The 22,950-nt window shown below is 53.5% G+C and overlaps 11 protein-coding genes across 11 annotated transcripts; 7 read left to right on the forward strand and 4 right to left on the reverse strand.

Annotated features, from left to right (window-relative positions):
• The first annotated feature begins 175 nt into the window (after positions 1–175).
• On the forward strand, positions 176–2,029 carry EV422DRAFT_578276 (uncharacterized protein). Its single transcript, XM_053073285.1, has 2 exons — positions 176–416; positions 506–2,029. Exons 1-2 carry the CDS (start codon positions 342–344, stop codon positions 1,757–1,759), a joined length of 1,329 nt encoding a protein of 442 aa, XP_052926020.1. The 5' UTR covers positions 176–341; the 3' UTR covers positions 1,760–2,029.
• Positions 2,030–4,432, reverse strand: EV422DRAFT_528191 (P-loop containing nucleoside triphosphate hydrolase protein). Its single transcript, XM_053070266.1, has 9 exons — positions 4,062–4,432; positions 3,804–3,929; positions 3,508–3,725; positions 3,281–3,444; positions 3,190–3,209; positions 3,038–3,127; positions 2,768–2,974; positions 2,375–2,701; positions 2,030–2,305 (listed from the first exon to the last, which is right to left on the reverse strand). Exons 1-9 carry the CDS (start codon positions 4,185–4,187, stop codon positions 2,294–2,296), a joined length of 1,290 nt encoding a protein of 429 aa, XP_052926021.1. The 5' UTR covers positions 4,188–4,432; the 3' UTR covers positions 2,030–2,293.
• Positions 4,387–5,768, forward strand: EV422DRAFT_43057 (mitochondrial inner membrane peptidase complex catalytic subunit). Its single transcript, XM_053067167.1, has 7 exons — positions 4,387–4,510; positions 4,579–4,616; positions 4,694–4,825; positions 4,902–5,063; positions 5,130–5,183; positions 5,250–5,360; positions 5,426–5,768. Exons 3-7 carry the CDS (start codon positions 4,712–4,714, stop codon positions 5,492–5,494), a joined length of 510 nt encoding a protein of 169 aa, XP_052926022.1. The 5' UTR covers positions 4,387–4,510; positions 4,579–4,616; positions 4,694–4,711; the 3' UTR covers positions 5,495–5,768.
• A 629-nt stretch (positions 5,769–6,397) lies between these two features.
• Positions 6,398–8,920, reverse strand: EV422DRAFT_594918 (uncharacterized protein; the record flags this gene model as incomplete). The annotated part of the gene is made up of 3 exons (XM_053073588.1): positions 6,398–7,911; positions 8,010–8,802; positions 8,877–8,920. 3 exons carry the CDS (start codon positions 8,918–8,920, stop codon positions 6,523–6,525), a joined length of 2,226 nt encoding a protein of 741 aa, XP_052926023.1. The 3' UTR covers positions 6,398–6,522.
• A 479-nt stretch (positions 8,921–9,399) lies between these two features.
• On the forward strand, positions 9,400–10,431 carry EV422DRAFT_43048 (Yos1-like protein). The gene is made up of 3 exons (XM_053067166.1): positions 9,400–9,787; positions 10,124–10,228; positions 10,302–10,431. The coding sequence occupies exons 1-3, from the start codon at positions 9,691–9,693 to the stop codon at positions 10,364–10,366; spliced, it is 267 nt and encodes an 88-aa protein (XP_052926024.1). The 5' UTR covers positions 9,400–9,690; the 3' UTR covers positions 10,367–10,431.
• A 64-nt stretch (positions 10,432–10,495) lies between these two features.
• EV422DRAFT_495783 (DHS-like NAD/FAD-binding domain-containing protein) lies at positions 10,496–12,258 on the reverse strand (the record flags this gene model as incomplete). The annotated part of the gene is made up of 8 exons (XM_053067826.1): positions 10,496–11,013; positions 11,086–11,269; positions 11,336–11,415; positions 11,492–11,639; positions 11,707–11,769; positions 11,837–11,923; positions 11,994–12,092; positions 12,163–12,258. 8 exons carry the CDS (start codon positions 12,256–12,258, stop codon positions 10,496–10,498), a joined length of 1,275 nt encoding a protein of 424 aa, XP_052926025.1.
• A 1,945-nt stretch (positions 12,259–14,203) lies between these two features.
• On the forward strand, positions 14,204–15,616 carry EV422DRAFT_528206 (CRAL-TRIO domain-containing protein). The gene is made up of 3 exons (XM_053070267.1): positions 14,204–14,720; positions 14,791–15,408; positions 15,478–15,616. Exons 1-3 carry the CDS (start codon positions 14,527–14,529, stop codon positions 15,539–15,541), a joined length of 876 nt encoding a protein of 291 aa, XP_052926026.1. The 5' UTR covers positions 14,204–14,526; the 3' UTR covers positions 15,542–15,616.
• A 25-nt stretch (positions 15,617–15,641) lies between these two features.
• On the reverse strand, positions 15,642–16,673 carry EV422DRAFT_528209 (uncharacterized protein). Its single transcript, XM_053070268.1, has 2 exons — positions 16,562–16,673; positions 15,642–16,480 (listed from the first exon to the last, which is right to left on the reverse strand). The coding sequence occupies exon 2, from the start codon at positions 16,380–16,382 to the stop codon at positions 16,017–16,019; it is 366 nt and encodes a 121-aa protein (XP_052926027.1). The 5' UTR covers positions 16,383–16,480; positions 16,562–16,673; the 3' UTR covers positions 15,642–16,016.
• On the forward strand, positions 16,652–18,100 carry EV422DRAFT_528211 (uncharacterized protein). The gene has a single exon (XM_053070269.1). It carries the CDS (start codon positions 16,764–16,766, stop codon positions 17,712–17,714), a length of 951 nt encoding a protein of 316 aa, XP_052926028.1. The 5' UTR covers positions 16,652–16,763; the 3' UTR covers positions 17,715–18,100.
• A 209-nt stretch (positions 18,101–18,309) lies between these two features.
• Positions 18,310–20,204, forward strand: EV422DRAFT_528212 (uncharacterized protein). The gene is made up of 6 exons (XM_053070270.1): positions 18,310–18,571; positions 18,694–18,981; positions 19,055–19,127; positions 19,198–19,408; positions 19,491–19,689; positions 19,758–20,204. Exons 1-6 carry the CDS (start codon positions 18,464–18,466, stop codon positions 19,962–19,964), a joined length of 1,086 nt encoding a protein of 361 aa, XP_052926029.1. The 5' UTR covers positions 18,310–18,463; the 3' UTR covers positions 19,965–20,204.
• A 1,698-nt stretch (positions 20,205–21,902) lies between these two features.
• EV422DRAFT_528216 (uncharacterized protein) lies at positions 21,903–22,795 on the forward strand. The gene is made up of 5 exons (XM_053070271.1): positions 21,903–21,979; positions 22,053–22,110; positions 22,185–22,230; positions 22,304–22,521; positions 22,588–22,795. The coding sequence occupies exons 3-5, from the start codon at positions 22,225–22,227 to the stop codon at positions 22,673–22,675; spliced, it is 312 nt and encodes a 103-aa protein (XP_052926030.1). The 5' UTR covers positions 21,903–21,979; positions 22,053–22,110; positions 22,185–22,224; the 3' UTR covers positions 22,676–22,795.
• Positions 22,796–22,950: the final 155 nt, after the last annotated feature.

Below are 22,950 nucleotides of genomic sequence, written 5' to 3' on the forward strand. Positions count from 1 at the left end.
CCATATTTTGCCGGGAGGCCCCGAAAGCAACGCCCTCCTGCGGTGCCGTCGATTGTGGCTTCCCCAGGCCAAAATTGCATCAGTGGCCGGGGTAAGCAACGCTACAGGTTCCTGTTTCAGTACGAAGCCGACTTCTAATTTTAGATATCCATATCTGCGCGCGCGGTTTTTTTTTAACCTTCCTTCGCGTGGCGCCGCTGTGGTGCTTGTTGTTCTTAAAATGCTGCCGGGATGTCAGCGGCATCGGCTCTGCTGTCTGTCTCTCGCCGGTCGATACAAAATCGAGGGACTCGTCGTCGTAACACCTTTCCTCGCTCCTACAAGCTGAATTTTTCATTGCGATGGACAAGAAGCACGTTCTGGTTACCGGTGGGGCGGGTTACATAGGGTCGCATACCGTCTTGGAGTTGCTGCAGGTATGCCTGAAGAACCTTTCTCCCGCTGTCGAATTTACACGTCTTGCCCGGGGGCATCGCTCACCGAGAAATGTGGTTTTTGTTCGTAGACTGGATATGAAGTGGTTGTGCTAGATACCCTCAGCAACTCCAGCATCGAAAGCCTGAAAAATGTATGCAAGCTGACGCAGTCGCGCGTATACTTCTACCAAGGCGACCTAGCCGATGCGGAAATACTAGACGCCATCTTTCGGAATCACCCAATATGGGCCGTGATACATTTCGCCGCCCTCAAATCCGCCCCCGAATCCGTCGCCCGACCGCTCGACTACTACCGCGTCAACGTCGACGGGTCCGTATCGCTGCTGGAAGCGATGACGCGGCATCACGTCCACCGCCTCGTGTTTTCCTCCACCGCCGCCGTCTACGGGAAACCAGACCCGAACACGACGCTGATCGACGAATCTCACCCAACGCGGCCGGAGAACCCTTACGGCCGCTCGAAACGGATGGTGGAGACGATCATCGAAGACACGACGCGCGCGGTCCGCCCACTGGGGTCCGTCGTCCTCCGGTATTTCAACCCCGTCGGAGCGCATGAATCCGGGTTGATCGGCGAAGACCCGAAAGGCCGGCCGGGCAACCTCATGCCCCTCTTACTTCAAGTGATGACACAATCCCGCAAGCATCTTGAGATCACCGGCACAGACTGGCCGACTCCAGACGGCTCCGGCATGCGCGACTTCATCCACGTGGTGGATCTCGCCAAGGGCCACGTCAAGGCGCTCGAACACGCCGACCGGCTGTGCATGGCCAACGGCGGCTTCGATACGTTGAATATGGGCACAGGGGCGGGGACGACGGTGCTGCAGATGATCCGCTGCATGGAGTCGTTGACAAACTCGACCATCCCGTATGTCAAGGGCCCGCGGCGGGTGGGCGATGTGGCTGCCGTTGTTGCGGATCCACACCGGGCGCAGAAGATTTTGAAGTGGAAGGCGACAAGGGGGTTGGAGATGATGTGTGCGGACGCGTGGCGATTCAGGCAGATGAACCCAGAGGGATACGTCTCGACCATCAACATGCCCAGCGCCGACTCGCTGACCTCGCCGCGTGCTTCGATACCGGGCAACTACGTGTTTGTGTCGGAGTCGTTGACGCCCACCGAGGGGAGTCCGCTGGTTAGGAGGGCTGTATCGCTGAAGGCTAACCGGCCGCCGAACGAGCCGGTCAAGACCACTAATCGAATTATTCTGTCTGGGATGAGCGGCGAGCCGCCGTTTTTGCTGCAGGACAGGGATCAATTCAGCCATCCACGAGGGGTGCCGATCGCTTTGACACCCGTGTCCACGTCGCTTCAGTAGAGGAGAGTTTAGAGACACGGTCGCTTGCAACTGTAGAGACCATCTAGTCGAGCTAGCTTCCTTGAACTTGGGCGGAGTAGTAGCGGGATGCTTTCATTAGCTGTTAGGCCTAGTCATAGCTCTAGAGTTAGCGCTTGGTCCGCTTCTTTCGCACCATGTTAGCGGGAGAGCTCCTGCATGGATTTGATTTTGCTCAGCGGGACTTTTTGTTTTCGGGACGTTATTTACGTATTTAGTGGAATTCTGGATGTCGATTATGAGAACCGAGGTGTCGCAAATGAAGAGGTCATTCACATCTGTATTTCTCATTCGATGGACTGCTCCCAGTAATACCACCGCACAAAGCACCGCGCGCAGGAGCGAACTCGTCGAACGACTTCCATGTTGCATGGCTGCGTGGTCTGCAGGCCATTGCGGGTAGCACGGGTAGCCTACTCCAGATAGCTGCCAACTACACGGGCGGAATATCATGTATAGTTCAGCTCAGACAAGTATATATTTCCCGACGTGGTACAGTAGATATACAGATTGCACTCAGGCGTAATACTGAAAATGAAAGCCAATGAGTACGACTCTAAAATCAAGCCAAGGCAGAAGTTATACCAAACCGCATACCTGAAGCGACGTTTTCTTCTTAGCCTGCACCTCCTGAATACCCTCCATAAAGTCCTCATGCGTAATCTCGCTCGCCCCTCTCCTCAACGCAATCATTCCGGCCTCAACACAAACGGCTTTACACTGCGCCCCATTGAACTCGTCACAGGTCCTCGCAAGCTCAACGAAGTTGACGTCCTTGGAGACTGTCATTTTACGCGAATGGATCTGCATGATGTTTGCTCGTCCTTCTTCGTTTGGCAGTGGGAACTCGATTTTGCGGTCGAGACGGCCGGAACGGAGAAGGGCGGGGTCGAGGATGTCGATACGGTTCGTCGCGGCGATGACCTGTGGATATGAAATGGGTGTCTATATGTAAGAAGAAGCCAACTCTTAACAAATTATCGATCGCACCTTGATACTCTGATCACTGCTGAAACCATCCAACTGGTTGAGGAGCTCCAACATAGTACGTTGGACTTCACGGTCTCCGGACTTTTCACTATCGAAACGTTTTGTGCCCACGGCGTCGATTTCATCGATGAAGATGATAGCTGGGGATTTCTCCTTTGCAAGGTCGAAGGCGTCGCGAACAAGCTTGGCTCCATCACCGATGAACATCTGTAGAGTAGGGGTCAAAGATATGATCGCATTGGAAACGTCCAAAGGGTGCGATTGACTTACCTGAACGAGTTGTGGGCCAGCAAGTTTCAGGAAAGTTGAATTTGTTTGTGCGGCACATGCTCTTGCCAACAGCGTCTTTCCTGTTCCAGGCTGATATACATCGTATGAGAACGAGGGTCAATTCAAGCTAATCATGTCACCTTTTTACGTACCGGGCCATACATGAGACATCCTAGAGAGACAAATGGCACAGATGAGTAACCAAGATAGATGATGGCAGTGTGTTGGGGAAGTCACCCATACCTTTTGGCGGCTTGATCCCAAGGTTCTGAAACCGTTCCTTATGCGTCATGGGCAAGATAATCGCTTCCACAATCTCTTCGATCTGCTTGTCCAGACCACCGACATCGTTGAACTCTTCAGTAGGCTTCTCGTCAACTTCCATGGCTTTGACACGCGAATCATATCTGTTCATCGATGTCAGCAAGGGATGAAAGACAGATCCCCCGCAATGCGCCTGGTACGCTTACTCGGCAGGAAGCATATCCAGAATCAGGTAGCTGTCTTTATTGACTCCCACGAGGTCCGCAGGCTTCAGTTTGTTGGAGTCGACCAGACCAACCATCGGCAGGAAAATCGTCTGGCGGGTTGATGTCTTTACTACTGCACATTTGCCCTTGCGGTGCGCGTCGAGATCGACGTTAGCTCCGTCCTCCTCCGGCTCTTCGTCTGGGTTCATATCCAGAATCTATATGTGGTGATTGAAGGACATGTTAGGGCCGTTGAGTCCCACCGTACGACGTTCTCCTGATAGTGACGGTCATACCTCAACGACATTGGCCACCAAATACGGAAGCTGTTTATTCAGCTTAACCTTCTCCTTGTTGTCCTTGATCCGCTCCTTCATCGCAGTCTGCTCGTGCGAGATACGCATTTGCTCGCTTTTCATTACCTATGAGTTCCAGAAGGGTTGTCAGCATGTGATTCCTAAGAACGCGTAGGGATCTGCAGCAATTCGTCGTTGCGAAAGCAAGTGCCAGAGCGATTCGACTCCGGAAAGAGAGTCCTCATTGGTGAAGCTAACCTTGATATCATTCTCAAGCAGCCTGGTCCGATTTGCTATTTCGTCTGTGCTGGCTTTAAGGATTTCCTGCCCAATGATGTCCTCCTCCTGCTCCACGTTCTTCGACAAGTCTTCTAGTGTCGCCATCTTGGGGTCCTTTGACTAACAATGCAGGTTACCGGTTATAAGTGTAGTGTCGCAACGAGTGGTAACTGAGTGTATATGAGGAGTTATGCTAGCAGCCGGCGATGATTCTGGGAAGCTGGAAGTGGGGAAAAGCCAAGATGTCGTTCAAGTTGCTCCCGAGGGCAGCCAGAGGGAAAGGCTGGAAGCGATTGCGTGTCGCGTTTCCCCTTGTCCGCTTTTGGACCAGCTTTTGGACTGCGTTTTGAACTTTTGACTGAGCGAAGATCGAGAACTTCCCTGGGCGTCGGATTCAACAGCTTGACGTCCCTGCCGCTCAAGTCTAGGTTTGTATTTGAAGCACCCAGCCGTATACGTATGGCCTCCCCTAACTCTTCGTCTCGTCCTGCAATAGACTGTCCGCCGTGGCCGCAATTTCCGAGCGAGTCTCTGGTACTTGATGGGCGTGGGAAAATTGTCCGACAATTCTGGAGAAGCAGGCTAATCGCCCGACCTCTTTTTAACTCAAGACCGGGCAAGTCAGCAACATGAACGTATTCACCAGCACTCGAGTCCGTCAGATGCTCCGCTACGCAGGATGGGGCGCCCAAGGCGGGTGCCTAATGTTGCTGATTCAGCAGTACGTCGCCGAGGTCACAATGGTAGGTCGCATTGAAGGACTTCACTGGAGCAACCACCCCGGAAGAAGACCCTTATACATATACAGCCCTTTACTAGTCAATAGGACCCTCCATGCTCCCGACATTTAACGTAGCCGGCGACTTGGTGGTGGTGGAACACGTGTCACAATACTTTCGGGCCTTGACGCTAGGCGATGTTGTTGTATGCGTGTCCCCATACGACCCAAGGAGATCTATATGCAAGCGAGTCTTGGGTTTGGTACGTCTTAAAGGTTCGGCGTCTGGTGAGGTGGATTTCCAGCTTCTGATCCATCGTTCCTTGCAGCCGGGTGACCATGTCTGCGTAGACCCGACAGTACCAGAACGCAAATACCTCACGGTCCGTCTCAAGTCTCAATCCTTCACTTGATTCCGCCGTCCCTCATCTGCCAAACACTTCATGCAGGTCCCAAAAGGCCACATATGGATCCAAGGTGACAATTACAACAATTCAACGGACTCGAGGAAGTACGGGCCGGTCCCAATGGGTTTGTTAAGGGGGAGGGTGCTGTGCAAGGTTGTTGAGCCGTCATTGAGTAGTCAAAATTTCTGCAAACGGTTGCTCATTTTTAAGGTTCACAGGTGTGGCCGGATTGGGAATGGATGAAAAGCGGGGTGCAGGAGGTTTACTCGAGTGCCGTTGCGCGGTGATATGGTGGATGGCAATCACAAGGAAGGCGATCTTGACTGGACATTCCTCGATGAAAGGGTGGATGAAAACGGTTGAAGGTTGGACGATTGAGCCACAGACTAGATATTCCGAGATGAAAGCAGCTTCCATGGTCGCAAGATGGAACATGTCAGACAACACAACGCCGCCCCAGTTCATCTTCTCGGCAGAGCGGACGGAGGCATGCCATCTCATACTACATACCTACACTGCTAGGAGTTAGGATAGGGGCCACTTATCGTTGGGCCAGAAGGTTGACGGCGAGACATACGCCGGAATACACTTACATTTTCGCAGGCTCTTTATCAAGATTGTCCCACGTGCAATTTCCTCTCCGGCCTGGTGCCCTGCTTGTTCCCGGCGTCGGGGATCTGGAAGGGCGGAACTTGCATAGGAAGAACGGTTTCCAGTTCATGTCGATGGAAGATCAGCGTCACACCTCGATTGTTCAGGATTTCCACGGATCGGGCCCACGAGAAACTGGCCGGGAAAGAGTGCTTTCTAAAGGAGAACAGTGACTATCATCACTTACACATTGCTCATGCAGACCCAGAGAAGTTCGATGCCCTCTACACCACGCTTTCCGCCCATCCTCACCGCTTTCGATGGATCAAGAATTTCACCGTGGGAAAACAGGAGGAGGATATGCCTTTGGACAACCGGACAGAATGGACACCACTGCAGCATGAGAAAGTGTGATGCTTGACGATCATGCAGCACGGGGTTCATAACAGATTTGCAAAAATGAGGAGAACACATTCAGTGGTATATTGCGAACGGCGTACCGTTCTCAAAACGCAAGGTGAATGCGGAGGGTATCGACGCACTCGAACTACGCAACTACTTGGGTATCCATACATCGGGTCAAAAAGAAAAAGGAGAAAACTGTAAAGGATACGCCAGGGAACTCTAAATGCACATGCCAGACAGACGCCAAATCCAGCAGGCCTACTGTCCATTCGAATCTAATCTAGTGATGTAAACGGCCGCACACAGGCGACCCGACCGCCTAAACCTCCTTCGCGTCCCAGGTTCCTTTGACGTGTGTCACGGGCATCAACTTAGACGGCGCGGGGGCTTGAGTTTGCATTGGGTGAGGGAACGCCAGCACGGGCTCATGTTCTGCAAGATCCAAATGCCGGAGATGGCCCTCGGTCCGGGCCCACTGGCCCCACTCCTTGCTATGAGACGACCCACTCCAATCACTGCTGGTAATGAACCTCCCCGCATCGAACTTGCGTTCCAACCGTGACGATTTCTGCAAGACGCTCATGACTCCCGTCTTGTTGTTGTGGAAGGGGCGGGCGGCGGCGGCGGCAGAGGCGGAGGACGTTCGTGTGACGAGCGCATACACCACCAAAACGATCCCGAAACCGAGCAGCATCACCAGCGCGACACCGAACCGCAGATCATACGAAAACTCGACTCGGGACTCTAACACCGCCACGCACAACGGACAGGATCCGATCGCCATGCTCATGCTGCCGTTACCTGCCGCATTCGGCACGCCCCGCATCGACACGAGGAAGGTGTCCGCCCACGTGTCGCGGACCATCGCGCTGAACTTGTTGAGGTCAAGCGCATCCGTTTCGTCCTGCAAGGCCGCGTTACTCGTGCGTGCGTTGATCGTAAAGATTTGTTCCCTGTCCAATTTGTCTGCGTGGATCCGCTTCCACATGACCCACGGGGACGAAGCCACGATCGCTCCCAATGGGTTCATGTCATCTGGTCCCAGGTTCCCGTAATAATGCATCGCGTCCCCGCTCTTGTCCTCGACCAAACTGACGTTGCGGTAGTACATGTAGGTAGCGTTAAAGGGAGTGTCATCGCGAGACAGCTTCGACGGGAGGTAGTCGAGCGTGATGTTCTTGTATTTTGTGCACCGTGCGTCCTCGCACGTTAGTTTGGGCTTAGCGAGGCCCACCTCGACCCCCATCGCACACAGAGCGATCTTGGTGACCTCGACGAGATCGCCTCTGATTGGCATATCGTAAGTGAAGGTGTTAACGACACATACACCGTCCAAAGGATTGCGCACTCTTGGCGAACCCGTATGGAGCGCCTGAATGCGGTTGTCGCATTCGAACAAGGCATTGGTAATGGGCAGTGAGCCGAAAGTCCCATTGAAGGTAGCATTAGTCTGATGTGTCAAGACGGCAGAATCCATTTCTATCGGGGGGTCCATGTTGTTGTAGGTCGTCCAAATGAACTCTTGTTCTAGAACTCTGAAGTTCGGGACTTTATGGTTGTTGGGGTCTGCCACGCGTTCCTGCAGGACCGCGCGAGTCTCTTCCAAAATTTGGACCACGGCTGGGTCTCCGCTTGGTTTGGCAACCCGGAGAAACCTCTTTTCCTTTTCCGGCTCGCGCTGGATCCAAAGCCCAGTGAGATTGGTTTCCTGAAAGAAATGTATGCGTCAGGCGATGCGTTCCCCAAACGCATTCGCAGCAAAGTGAACAGCAATCGAACACAACAGATGTTGGCTGCCCAACTTACAAAACGTATTGCGGCGATTTGAGAGTCCACGCACGAGTAAGTTGGACGAATCACCGTCGCCGGGGCGCCATACAGGATTTCGGAAACGTTCCCTTGGAACCCGTCTCGGATCTCGACTGCGGGAATAGCGATGACTCCCTGCGCATCCGGCAATTTGAGTATACCGTCGACGATCACCGAGTCTGCATTCTTCAGCATTCGCGCTTTCAAGTTGGGGGCCACAGACTTCGTACCGAGGATGCCTGTTTTTTTGTAGACTGCGCGGTATGTGTATCCATTCAGAGGGTGATCCCACCGCCATGGGTCGGTCAAATCCTCGTAATCTTGGTACGTACAGCCCATGGCGGTGATGTTTAGTCGGCAGCCCGTAGGTGCGCCCACTGTGATATTGTTGATCGTGACATTGTCAGTATGCCGATCGAACAACGAGATGCTGCTATATCCATTCGACAAGAAAACACTCGAGTTAGATCCTTCCTTGGCGTCGACAAGGCGAGTGCGTACGACAGTCCCAACGCCGAGCTGCGCGAGGGTCGACAAGAGCGGGACGAAAGCTACGGTCAATGCGGTGATCAGGATGAACAGCTGGATAGCGTTCCGATGGGCTCGCCAAGTCGACAAGGCCCGAAAGCCGATGGAGGCTGGGGAGTTCTGACTTGCACTGAGAACTGCCACCAGAGAGAGTTGAGTGGCCGAGACCCTTGCGTCGGTAATGTAGACGGTGAGGGCGGTCACGGCAGCCAGGCAGACCGCCCATCCAATGACCGTCACGGCGGCTTGAACTATGGTGGCACTTTTTTGACACAAAAAAGAAAACGAGGTTATAGCCGCACTTGGTTTCAAGAACCGGCCAAGAACCGGTCTTACCCTACACCGGCTGAAACGTCCAGGACTACGATGGTAAAAGACATTACGACGTACACAGATCAATCAGCAAACCGTCCGCCACAGCCTGAGTTCTCAAAGCTTGGGGGACAGCCCAACCCCCGTTTTATACTGTTTTCGAAGGCCCGCAGAACAAGATTACAGACTTTTTCCACGGTCAAAGTTTTCGTACAGGCCGATCACAGTGCGAAATATTTGGTGAACACATCCTGAACAATTTGTGCCTGGTGAAGCCTCTGTGCGCCAACTGAAAATTGGAACCTCCAACTATGTTCCCACGAGCTATTTTGTACACAAAGCTTGATGAAGGTCATCTTAAAGTTCGCCTCGGCTCTCGTCGCCCTCTCGAACTCGTTTTCGGTCCCAACTTCTCCACAGAATGTCCGCCGCGTCTTGTGGCGCGGTTTGCTCTCGCAGCTCTTCCTCACAATCTGAGAGGTCTCCTTCGCAAATGCCAAGCTTTCTGCACGTAATGCGCTATTGCCGTCTGGCAGTAGGAGGGCCATGATCAGAAATCATCGTTTCTGACGTTCCTGTACTCGGAGTTGATCACCGCCCTTGTGTTTGAAAACACATTTCCCAATGTCCTCTGGGTGGGACGCGCGAATTTTCTGTGATCCTAACCCTAACCCTAACCTGCTGAGATTTGGACCGGCAAAGACTCAACTTCAAAGTGGCACCACCATCTTCAACCGGCAGAGAACCTGCCCCATCTTGACCACTCTTCAGCGGACTCACGTTCACGACCTCCCCGGGCGAATCTAGTGCAGCTTTACCGACGTCGACTCCCTTCACCATGTCAATCAGGGAGTCCATCGGCACCCTGTTTTACGTCATTTTACTGCTGATCAATGCGGTCGCAATCTTGCACGAGGAGCGGTTTCTTGCTAGAAGTAAGTATTGGAGGAAGCGGACTGAAGGAGCTTGACTACGACCGTCCTAGTGTGAGAACCCGAGCGGTAGCGAGCCCATGTCGCCGGAGTGTGAGTGAAGCGAGGGGCAAGGATGCTTGAGGATGGCGAATGTGAGCGAGCCGAGGTCGCTCTTGCGACCTATAGCGAGAAAATCTTTTGCGTCACTTGAGCCCAGCATCTTAGCGGCGAGCATGAGCGAGCAGGGCTATTCATCATTCTACCATCCACGTCTCGTGCATCGATTGGTCACCTCACGCCGCTCCTTGGCAAAGGTGCTAACGAATTTACGTTCCCTTTCCTCTTGCTATCGTACAGTCGGTTTAGCCCACTCCTCATCACAAGCACAGTTCGGAGACCAAACGCAAACAGTCAAGTATAAGATCATAAATCTCATTTCTGCTATCAGGACTTTATTGCGATGTAGGTTTTTCCGAATGCCAAATGACACCATGCCTCTTCTTTTCAATCACATACTAATGGATTCCGATCCTAGTCCCTCTGGTCGCGATAAACATCGTCATAATTGTCTACGAGCTCATCTTCGGCTCCATAAGCTAATCAGGAGTGCATCAGCAAATCACCCAGCAGCGCTCGAATTGCTCGAATATTGTGTATATACAGAGGGGGGAAATGGCAGTGTGCCACATATCTATAGGATCTTTTTGGAGGTGGAAGAGCCGCACGACGTTACGATTGCCCATCATTTCCTTCTAGCGATAAATTAGACGGTGGTAGGAACGACGGAAATGTCCTTGGCGAGTCGGTGTCGCTGTGCCCAATACCATCGAATTCGACCACGTGGTCCCCGCTCTCGCTGTCGCCATCCTCACCGCCACTGCTGTCGTCGTCATCGTCACTTGATGTGCCCGACGAGTCTTCCCTGTCGCTCGGTATATACGCCTTTAGATCCATCTCGGCGGCTGTGATGGCGCCTTCGAATAGGTAGTGATGTGGTACGTGGCCTTGGCGGTATTGAGGGGTGGAGCTGATCGTGGATGACTCTGTTTGCCCAGTTTCTGGGGTCCGTGGTGGATTTGCGGCCGGCTGCAGTTGGATCTTTGGATGCTCGAGCTTCCAATCAAGCATGGAGCAGAGCTGGGCGCAGATGTTGTCGCAGTAACCAAGGAGTTGGACGTCAAAGCCGGCCATGTGCGGGAGGGATTCCATGTTGATGAGGACTTGGGGGACGTGGTGGGGGATTTTGTCTGTATGGTTGCGGAAAAATTAGATCAAAATGTTATCCCCTCTTCAGAATCTGCACATTACCTTGTTCTTACCTTTTACATCAGCAACCGGCGAAACTTTCAACGAGGATCCCATCACGATGAGCAGATCTACTTTCTCTCTATCTTGTGCAAACAGCCGATCAAACTCGTCTGGTAGCATCTCGCCGAAAAAGGTGATCCCTGGCTTCATGATCCCGTCCTTTTCTTCGGGGCATTTGGGACACATCGGAACTGTCTGGAGTTTTCAAGGAGTTCAGTACACTTCTCCTTGTGACGAAGTGTAGGCTGCCCGCTCACCGACCTGGTTGAATATATCCTCCTTCAGAGCTGTCCCGTCCGTGGTATAACCGCAAACTATGCATTTTGCAGTTGCAAACGATCCTGCAAGAGTTGACTTGTGTTAGTCGTCCGAAAACATATACGGGGCATTCTACAGGCGCCAAAGACGGTACCATACCATGACATTGCACAACTCGCTCTATCCCGGCCAACTGCTCTATCGTATCGATGTTCTGCGTGTAATTCCGCAGCAGTTTCCCCTTCTCTTCCAATAGCTTGATGAACATATGTGATGGGGACGGACGGAAGTTGCTGGGGTATATTTCCTGTGCATGCATTGAGGAGTTAGCCTATTAATCAATAACAAAGATGACCTGCAATTAGCATACAAACCTTCGCAAAGGTATAGAAGGTTTTCGGTTGAATGCGAAAGTATTGTATATCGAACATTTGCTGCTCCGATGGGGTACCCTGTAAGACTCTGTGCCCATTGACAAGGCGGTAGTAGCGACATCTATCCCACCTGTGGGTCATCCAAGTCAAACTCATCAAGCCGGGAATAGATGCCATTCTTCGATCGAAAGTCTGGGATGCCGCAGCTCACTGAGACCTGTAGATCGGGTGAGAGGACTGCCAGACTGGCACACACAAGCTCCCAGAGTGTGGAGTATGATACGTACCCCTGCACCGGTGAGGACTACGATATTCTTGCAGGTCATTAACAGCTCGACCACTTGCTCGATTGTGTTAATGTCTTGTCGTTTGGGTCTTTTGGCGATCTGAAGGAGGACGATGCAAGATGTTGTTAGGCATCTAGGAAAGGAACAGATCGTGATGTAGATCTGGTACCTTCTTCATCATCACCGCCTTGAGCAGCGGTAAAAGGTCATCGGGGTCTGCGGTCTTCAGCGCTTCAGGCTGCAAACGCGTAATAGATGTCGACATCAATGATCAGCTTCACTCCATAACGCATGCAAAAGTGGGGTGCTTACAAGCTCGTAGTCAAATACTTTGAAGAGTTCGTTGAACGGGAGTGCTCCGAATTTGTCTAGCCATTCCCAGAAGTCTGTTTGCATATGAAGACGCCGAGGTTAGATGAAAACGTGGTGGTCGAACATCAGGGGCCGCATCCCGTGCTTGGATCCGGCATCCCCGTGAGACTCGCCCACATCCACGCTGCCATCGGTGGGCACCTACCCAGATGCCTAGCCTCATCCTGCATAATCTGTCTCGTCTTCTCACTCAACGTAAACTCCACCGTCGCCGATCCTCCAACCGCCACGCCCGCACCCACGTCCGCAGCCCCCGCCGCACCAATGCCATCGCCACCCTTTGCATTCGACGCGTCGGCAGAAGTCGCAGGTGTTTTTCGTGGTTCGGTGATCTCTGCTGCATGACTGTGATGGTTGTTCCCGGTTGGATGGGAACTGTGGTGATCCCCGACAAGTTGACGCTCGGCTGTGACGGTGTCGACTTCGTGACCGTGTCCCGTGTGTTCGACTGCGACTTTAACGTGGGGCAGGACGTCGCTTCCTAGCTCTAGTTCGTTTGGGGTTGCGTCTACGTGGACCTACGAAACGAACACGCAGAGGTTAGCGGCAGGAATGCGCAGAAAGGTGAGGAATCGCACCAGGCACACCTCCTCGTCGCTCGCAGGTGCCCCCGTTTTGACTCTCTTCGCGGGCGGCAGCCCGCGGTCTTCTTCGTCAGCCATAACAGAGGAAGCTGCGGACTGTTACAGGAAGGGCAATTGATACAACTTGGCAAGCCAGATCAGATTGACTTTGGTTTTGGTACCCGGCGCCGACCAAACTACGGATGTGCAACCGGACTCAGCGGAGTGAATGACGCAAGCGGACTGGGGTACTATCTGAATAAGCTTCGTTCTGAGCTACATCCGCAAACGTTGCCGAGATGGCTGTTTTTCTGAGGTTGAAAGAGCCCATCCCGTCAATTTGAACGTTGTTGCCGTCAATCTGATGACTCACGCTTCTTCCTTCCCTGGAAAGACACCGCTCACACCGCTCACATGAAAATGGACATCTCATATGGCTGGATTCGGATATCTGCAAGGATGTTTTGTCAAGGATTACCGGCGAATATGGTCGCAGAATATCAAACGGAGTTTTCCATCTGGTCTTAGGACTCAAAAGTCTGGTGAAAACACTTCCCCAAGACGCCGGTGTGGCTCGCCGACGATGTGCATTCTCTAGGGATGGCAGATATTCGCCGGTCGGCATCAACCCCTGGTCATCGCTCCAACCTTTCCTTTTGCCCGTCCGCCGCATCTTAACGATCCATTGATGCCCTCAGAAACACCACCACAGACTCGGACGGGCCGACCTACAAAGCGGCATTGTTCTCTACCCTCACGGCAAACTCCAGAAGCCATCTGTACACTCCCGGAACTAGCCTCACTCTCCGAGGTGCCCGACTTAAAATCAATATGTGTAGAGCAACGGGCTCTCTGACACTTCATCTGAGTCGGGATCCTACACAGGGAGACATGACCAGATGTGGCTGTCTGGCAGCGACGCCCTTTATGATATCTGCCCGCAGTGAACTTCCCTCAAATAACTATCAATATCAGATCCAACGGGGAAAACGACTGTGTCGGAGTAAGCGTTGTGGCTTCATGCCCATCGGTCGCCACCCAGGCGAGGGAACCGGGCGGCTTGCTTTTCTTTTGGGCTGCTGCCCGTAATACGATTAAACAGCAGCCGCAATCTCCAATGACGCGCTCCCATCATTTCGCACACCTTGCCAGCCTTGCCCAGCCGCCACCTTGCCTCAGTTTCCGCTTTTCCTCCAAGCTGAGACATTGCAGACAACTCAAGAAGGAACAGACCTACGCTATCAGTTGGTCTACAGAAGAACAAGAAACCATGACTTCCGCGGATCCAGGACATATAGGTAACGCGCGCGACTGTTTATCACGATGACTGACTGGATGGGCATTGAACTTTTCCTTTCGCCAAATTCACAGATAACTTGACTAAGGGGCAGGAGGAGGTAAGGAGTCGGCTAGGTACAGTCGAACGAGCGGCCGCTTCCGTTTGTAAAGCCGTTTGCAGGGCCGGTAACCTTGTGCACGTATAGGCACTCCGTCAATTCTGGGTCTCGTTATTTGACTCCATATCATCGTCCCCTGACCCCGAGCGGCTAACGGAGGAGCTGTGGCTAGCCTGTGCGGAAGACCGGCCGTGCACGCTCATGCTCCGGTACCTGCGAGCGAGGAAATGGGACGTGGCCAAGGCCGTTGCGCAAACGGTTGCGACACTGAAGTGGAGGGTGGAATTCGGAGTGAGCAAAGTTTTGGCGCTGGGAGAGCGAGCGTGTGATGTTAAGGAGTTGGAGAGTGGCAAGACGTACTTTCAGGGAAGGGATAAGGAGGGGCGGCCTTGCTGGTAAGTGGACTGAAGGCGGGCCGGAGCTATATATACTTGGACAACAACCCTAACCTTAACCTTCCCCCAGCTACGTCCACGCAGCCCTCCACGACAAAACAATAACCGACCGTGCCCTCGGCAAAAACCTGACCGTCCTCACCTTGGAAACCGGCCGGTTCCTCCTTGAGCCGCCTCAAGAAATGGCCACCATCGTGTTCGACATGACTAACTTTGGACTCAAGAATATGGATTACGAGTTTGTCAAGTTCCTGCTGCAGTGCATGCAGGATTTCTACCCCGAGTCGCTTGGAAAGGCTCTTGTCGTCAACGCGCCGTGGGTGTTCAACGGCTGTTGGGCGATTATCAAACCGTGGCTGGATCCGGTGGTCGTGTCAAAGATCCATTTTGTGAAGGTGGACGAGTTGCCCAAGCATATTGATGTTGCGCATTTGCCGGAGAAATTGGGAGGGAAAGCGAAGGATTACGCGTACGTTCCACCAAGCGAAGCCGATGAGGCGGAATACCAGAGGCTAAGGGCAGATAAGGATGGGGAAGCGAAAGCGTGGACTGCGTTTAGGAACGCATATACGAAGTTCGACAAAGTGACGCTGCAGTGGGCGAAAGGTGATGCGGGGAAGTTGGAGGAAAAGCCGGAAGCCGAGAAAGAGCTGAAGTTGACGTACAATGAGCTGTCTCCGTATATCAGGTTGGTCGTGATAATTTCCCAGGTTCCCATATATAGGGTTGACGAACTGATACTGACCATCTGACATAGGACAAGAACCATCGTTCACCGCCGCGGTTTGCTAAACGACCCTGCGTTCCCACCTCATGCGTAATCTCACTCCCCTTATTTCGAGTCACCTCATTTCAGGCGTTACTTTTTAGAATGCAGACTTCACCCTAGAGCCTCCCCCCCCCCCCCCCCCCCCCCGTCCCCACCTGAAGCTACAGTAGACGTCGTACTAGCATCTGTATATTTTGGTCTTAATGATCCACGTTAATGATAGATAACTCACGTCTGCTGATCGTGGGGTACGTGTGCATGCCATATGTATTTTCTGTCCCAGTAAAAACATACAGATTACGCTGCATCTAAATCATAGCTGTGGTATCACCCTTTCTTCCCGTCTCATGACTTTACACCTCCAGAGGTAGACGTGTCTTTCGTTTTGCTGGGGGTTCATGACGGTACTTCAGCTGCAAAGTGGGGCTGTGTGGTCATTCTGTCGTTGAAGTACGTCTAGCCAACCTGACACCAACAGCAGCGGTAACCCATCCCCTCCAGCTCGCCAATGACTTTCCAAGCCCCATCTAGTGGTGTCCATGCCCCCCAATCCTCTTCTCCCTCTCCTCCATCCACCTCTGCCATTTCTCATTCTCCTCCCTCCCAGGCCCACTCGTCTGATACCACTTATCGTACGCCACGTACACCGCAAAGGCCGCCGTCGCCATGCCCAGGCCGGGGACCATGGCTTTGACCCGGTTGGCGCGGGAGAAGTAGTCGTTGTAGCGCCATGCGTCGCGTTTGGCCCACGGGTCGGGCTTGCGGGCGCCGCCGTCGAGGAAGGGCGGGTTCGGGCGGAAGGCTTTGAAGGGGAAGTAGGCGAACTCCGGGGCCGGGTACTTGAAGGCCGCGCCGGTGGGAGGAGGGGGGATGGGTTTGGCGGGTGGAGACATGATGTCGGGTTTTTGTTCGATGCGGAGCTGATCCAGTTGAGACGTCGGCGACCGAATTGGGGTTTGGCTAGGGCGCCCTCCTGCGGCGGGTTGATTCCCTGTTGGTGAGAATGTCAGGTTTCTCTCCCTTTGCAGGTGTGCGACTGGGTGAAGCCCTTGACCTCTTTCAATGTACTCACGGTGGATATCGATGAGAGAGAGAGTAGTTTTGCTGCTAAAATGCGGGTCTTGCACAAGTTGCAGGTGGTTGCTTTCAGGCTTTCGGTCCTCGCCGCGCTCCTGAAAATCACCCTGACCAGTTTCTGACGGGTCTCCAACACCGACCTTGACCCATCTCGCCTGCACGACCAGCCCGATTTAGATACCCCGCTTGTCTCGAGAATGCCTCCCAAGCGGTCGTCTTCCAAGGCCCCTCCTGCAAAGCCCAAAAGCTCCTCGACAGCTGGGTCCAAGCGAGCCGCCGCTTCCTCTTCAAACATCGCATCTTCCAGTAAGAAACGCTCCTCCACCGGCGCTGTCACCGCAACCCATATCAAGGAGTACCCCGCCACCTTTCAATGCAAATCAGGCTACATCCTCTGGGGCCATCTTCACACAGTCTGGACAGGAGCCACCTCCACCCGTACGGACTCGATGCTAGCCGAGCCAGAATACGCGGAGGGCGGGACCATCGCCTCCGCGCTCCACCAGTACCGCACGCAAGCCCGTCGCGGGACATGGCTAGTCGAACGCCTCTTCATGGACGGTGTTCACATGGGATGCATCGCGCACCACGAAGACGTGTCTGCGAAGGAACTTCTGCTGGGTTCTGCGATGCTCGGCGAGTCCCGCTGGCCAGAACAGCAGATTCAGAGAGTGGGCAGGTATGACTGGTCGGCTGCGTATGACGGAGTCGCGACAACCGAGATGGTTCAGAGATTGAAGGAGAACGGCGCCCCTGGCCCTTCAAAGCGCCGTCGTCGTCGGAGTGACGATGATGACGACGACGAGGATGATGCGCTGGTGGAGTACCTGGACTGCCTGCGATCCAGGTGCTGTATCCTTCTCGACGCGGACCGCTTTGGGGATTTTAAAACCATGATCAGGAATAAACCGAGACAACTGACGCAGGATGGCGTCTGCGTGTTTGGCGAGGGGGAAAGCAACGTTGGCGTGGTTTACAAGCCGGTGGATAGCGAGTATGAGTTTGCCTGGATGTGTTACGCGGAGGATGGAGAGGAAATGGTTGGGTTCGTCTATGATGCAGCGTACACGCTGTTGGAGAATTTTGATGAGGATATGTCTGTGGAGGACACGGTGGTCATCAAGCAGGACGGGATAGCAGTGGAGTGAGGCTTTCGCTGCCAGTTTTCTGGTATCAACGACATCAGCATTTAGTGACGTGCAGAGGCTATCGGAAAGCGGACCGGCGGGCCGGCTGCTTATAAGTGGAGGCGAAGAGTCGCTTCCGCGCTCGCCTCTTCCCTCGGCGACAGCCGACCGTCGTCGTAAGGCCCTCAATATTATCCCCCAAAAAATTATATTTCGTTGCTTTGGGGTCCTTGATACAAGCACTGTGGTGTAGAAGATCGTCCATATGATGCTACACAGCAGCGGCCCATGTATGAGGGTAAACGTAGAATGTTAAGAAGGGACCAAGAAGACGACGGTGAGAAGCTTTGAGGATAGTTTTGAGGATAGGATGTTTCAAAGATAGTTGAGTTAGTCCCTTTGCGAACTCCCGTCATTTGGCCCACGGAGTGCCCCAGTGGGCATGGGCCATGGGCCATGGGCGAAGCATAAGTTGTAGCCCAAAAGCGTAGGACAGCGGTGTAATGTCTAGCGCCAAACTTCCATGACTGTGAAAAGCAAGTCACACTTCTCACAGTAATAAAGGAAGGCTTGCGTTCTCAACTTCTCATGTGAGATGGCGAACGCGCGCGTGCCCCGCCGCGGTTTGTCACTCTGTGGCAGCATTTTTTCTCGCTATGGCAAACTGGCGGCCCCATACATAAGGACTACCTCCTTCCCCGCTGTTCAGTGCGTCCCCATCCAAGTGTCATTGTCAAAGTAGAACGGTGTTGACTAGACCCCCAGCCAAAATGACCGTCAAACAGGTTCAAGCCAGCACACTCGTGTTGCCCATTATCGACCTGAGGGCTTTCTTATCCGACCCCGAGTCCGCGGAGGCCAAAGCAGAATGCGAGAAGGTGAATATGAACGGTCCAGCTTAGTGCTCAAACAAATCCAGCGGCAGAAGCCCGTACTGCGCGGCGACGAATCCTGTCGCAACTCTATCTCCCGACACTAACAAACCCAACGTTTCCTCCAGGCCGCCGAAGCACTGACAAAGTACTCGGCGCTAGCCGTCCGCGACCCTCGCGTCTCCGAAGACGAAAACCGGAAGTTCCTCGACACCATGGAAGACTACTTTGCTCAACCATACGACGCAAAGCTGCCTGACGCTCGCCCCGATTTTGGCTACCAAGTCGGTGTGACGCCCGAGAACACCGAGAAGCCGAGGTGTGGTCGTGATGAGTCGTGTAATGCGATGGTGGCGCAGATGGCGGAGGAGAACAAGCCGCTACCGTACGATGGAACGGACCCCAAATGGCGATTTGTGAGTGCGATTTGACGCATTTGGGAATCGGGCTGGTATGTGGAGGGAAGGCTAAAATGGCACGTTTCAACAGTTCTGGAGGATTGGCGAGGCTCCCAAGGAGACCCAGTTCCAACGTCTGAACGCCAGCCCTGTGATGCCTGCTGGTATGTCGAGATAACGGAACGCTCTATGCCATTAGGAGTCAAGCTGACCTCTTTGGTTCCCCCAAACCAGCCTTCCCGCAATGGGAGACCGTCATGAACACCTGGGGATACCTTATGCACGACGCCGTCAGTGTCCTGGCCGAGATGCTTGCGATCGGATTTGGGCTTCCACGGAAGACATTCGTGGACATGGCAAAGTATGGGCCGCATCTCCTGGCTCCTACTGGAAGCGACTTGGAGAAATACGGCAAGGTCGGAACAGTATTGGCTGGTTTCCACACGTAAGTGAGGCTTAACGATAGGCCGATAGGCCCCACAGTTGGAGTTCGCTGAAAGAGCGCACTAACGTTCACATTCTTCTAGGGATCTCAACTTCCTCACCATTCACGGCAAATCCCGCTTCCCCGGTCTTCACGTGTGGACCCGTGAAGGCCAGAAGCTTCTTGCCAAAGTGCCGGATGGCTGTCTCCTTGTGCAGGCAGGCAAGCAGATGCAATGGTTGACTGGTGGACACGTGACGGCCGGCTTCCACGAAGTCTGCGTTGTTGAGGATACACTTAAGGTAAGACGGGAAAACTCCCCGCAACGGACATCCATTCAATGACGGTACTCATTCATTTTCCGCCCCAGTCGATTGAGCGCCAAAAAGCACAAAACCGCCCACTCTGGCGTATCTCCTCGACGCTATTCTACCACATTGCATCCGACAATGTCCTGCGACCTCTCGGTGGCTTTGCGACCCCACAGGCGTTGAAACAGTATCCCGACATTTTGGCGGGCAAGCAGGTGCAAGCCGAGCTGGGATTCATTAGCTTGATGGATGAGAAGACGGTATAGAAGTTTGCACCGCAGCGGCGTGCTTTGAGAGACGCCGTTTTTCTGGGACCGTGGAAGGCTCGAGTATATAGAAACTTGCATTGTTTGTCTTAGCATAGTTTGGCTTCGTAATTCGAGAGCGTAGGTAGTACGAAGTTCCACAATTTATCGTAGGTTCGCTGTTTCCGCACATACTGTATGATGGTGTTTCGCCAATGCGGCCCATGCTGCATACGTGCCAAACCGTTCGGACCTCCTTGACCCCGTCCGAAAACGCGTCTCCAAATGCGGTCTACAAGAAATCTTCCCCCTGAGGACATTTTCCCCGACCATCGCCACAGATTTACAAATGGCTGAACAATTACCCGAACAGCTGGTCGCCTGGGCCTGCGAGTTCGACACTACGGCTGGCGGGCTGGGAGTAGGCAGGTCACAAGGGAAAGGTCTCAAGATAGCAGAAAGGTGCGATATGGACGAGTTGATGAGACCGAGTCTATTGGCTTACTATTTTAATTATCTCCTCCGGGAATGCAGCCTATGTAAGCATCAGCTGCTCCCTATTTGCCAGTATCTGACGAAGCATGTAGTGACACAGAGGTAAGGGGAAGAGTTTGCTCGTTTTTGTTCGTACTTCGTAGTAAGTATATGCTCATGCGCTCTCGTGCAATCACAGTCGGGCGGATCACGTTCGCAGGACGCTGCGGAGGTAAACCCCTTGTGCAACTTCAGATTACATATCGACCAGGGACTCACAAGGGCAACCTACAGGGCAGCAGCAAATGACGAAGCATACGCTGCATCCAGCAAGCTCCGCACGGCAACAACAGCCAGGGAGAAAGCCGAGGCAGAGAGGAAGGCGCTTCAAGACAGGATCTTGTCCTTACGCCACGCTGTTGCTGCTCGGGAGGAGAAACGCAGGCAGCTCATGGAAGATTGTGAAACTATGGCGCACGATGTTGCATTGGCTTGTGAGTCTTGCTTCATTGTTGAAAACCAGGGTGATTTATGTGTTCGGGTTTTAACCAGCGTTTGATTCGGATAGCAACCACGGCATCCGACGCAAAGCGCAGTCTCCTCCAACGAAAGCAAAAGCTCCACATCCTCCAAGCCTACGCCAAAAGCACCCTAAGCGTCATCCAAGTTATCAAACGATACAGCGAGATGGCCAAAACCGCCGCCCCGCGTGATATCCTCGTCCAAGGCGGTACTGCGAAACGCGCCACCAACAACCACACCACATCAGCAGTAGACCTGATCCGCATCCGAGATATGTGCGCCAAACTCGAGGAATCGATCAAAGCGTCTTTGTCACGGCAGGATATGCTCTCTGGCCTGGAACTGGCTGTTGAGACCGAGAGCGTGGCGCAGCTTGCACCGGAGGCGGTTCTGCAGGCGTTGATGGGACAGTCGCGGGCGGAGAGAGATGCTCTGTTGAGTGGTGATGTGAGGAGGGCGGAGGAGGCGGATCCGTTCGGGACGAATGAAGCTTGCCATGCGCAGTGGAATGTGATCCTGCAGGAGGAAGCTGGGCGGCATGTTGCGCGGTACGAGGAGACGAAAGCGTTGACTGCCGAAGCTGAAATGAACGAGAAACAGATTGCAGAACTGGTGAAGTCCTTGAGTAGCGCTCCAAACGCCGTGTCACCCGAAACAGCCGAAGGGAAAGCGACGATGGCCGGAAGCAAAGCTCTTCTCTCCAACCTCCAATCCATAATCGCCTCCACGAAAACTGACCTCGCTACCCTCCAATCCCTTTGGCACTCCGCCGTACAATCCCACACCCGCCACGACCAACTCACGAAAGACCTAGAAAACCGGCATTTTGAAGCCATCCGCCTGCAAAAAGCGTGTCAGAGCGCGCAGAAGGGCGTAACGATGCGGATCACGGAGATCCAGCAGTATTCTGCGGCGAAGATACCGGCGTTGGAGGAGAGCGTGGAGAGTTTGGCGAGGAGGGCGGTGGGGAGGGTGGTGGAGGAGTGTAGGGGGTTTGAGGGGTGTCCCGGGCGGCAGAGTGCTGTTGCGAAGGTTTTGAGGTTTGTGAATTTTGTTTGCATTGGTGTCAAGCGTCGGGTGGAAGGAACTGATTCGGATACCATCCGTCCGAAGTTCATCGCGGCTATTCACGAAGAACGGGATTCGCACAATGGTGTCCCTTTTCCGACAGGTAAGATGAGAAAAGCTAACCCTGCTTCCAGCATACGACCCGATCTCAACAGCTCGTTGTTTCGATATCTACAGAGTCCAGACACGACCATATCGCGATTAGCGGTGATGGTGGATGAAGGTACCGTGCGAGGAAGCAGAAGCCCAATTTTTCGGTGCAATGGACGTGACGGACTGATGAATCCCTATGACAGACACTATCAATGGGATTGTTCATCAGCTTACTCTCGACGTTGGGCAGAAGGCCGGGAGTCAAGGTACCGCTACTCACTGCTTATGAAATGTGCGATTGTACCAGGCTCTACCTTACTACCATTCCCAGTCCGAACCCACCTCGAGACCATCAACGAACCCACAGATCCAGCTATCACCTCGTCACAGGCCCTCGCAGACGCCATAGCCAACCTCTCTTGTAAGCATGACCCCCTCTCGCCCAACCATCCTCAGCGCATCCTGCTAATCAACTTCCACCCCACAGCGTACGCCGCAAAACTGAACGAAGCCTACAAAACCGAGATGCTACCCCGGGCGCGAATGATCTTAACGGAAGCGGACGCGTCGATTGAGATTCATCGGCAGGTTGCGCAGTTGCGGCAGGACAGGTTTGTGGAATTTAAGGGATAGAGTTCAACGGTGAGGTGTGGTATTGATGGCTTGATTTTGCAGAGAGCGGTTTCGGGAGGTTATGTCGAATGCTTGACTGTGCCGCGGATGAGTGCGTTAGAGAGTAGGCATGTGCGTTTACGGCGTTTGAGTGCGGCGTAACCTCTTTTGAAGATGTAGCGGACTTACCGTGGACATGGAGCACGCGGTGTGCAATAAGACTCTATGGATTGTTGTC

The sequence above is a fragment of the Fimicolochytrium jonesii genome (assembly GCF_025526975.1).
Source record: "Fimicolochytrium jonesii strain JEL569 chromosome Unknown EV422scaffold_10, whole genome shotgun sequence".
NCBI classification, from domain to species: domain Eukaryota; kingdom Fungi; phylum Chytridiomycota; class Chytridiomycetes; order Spizellomycetales; family Powellomycetaceae; genus Fimicolochytrium; species Fimicolochytrium jonesii.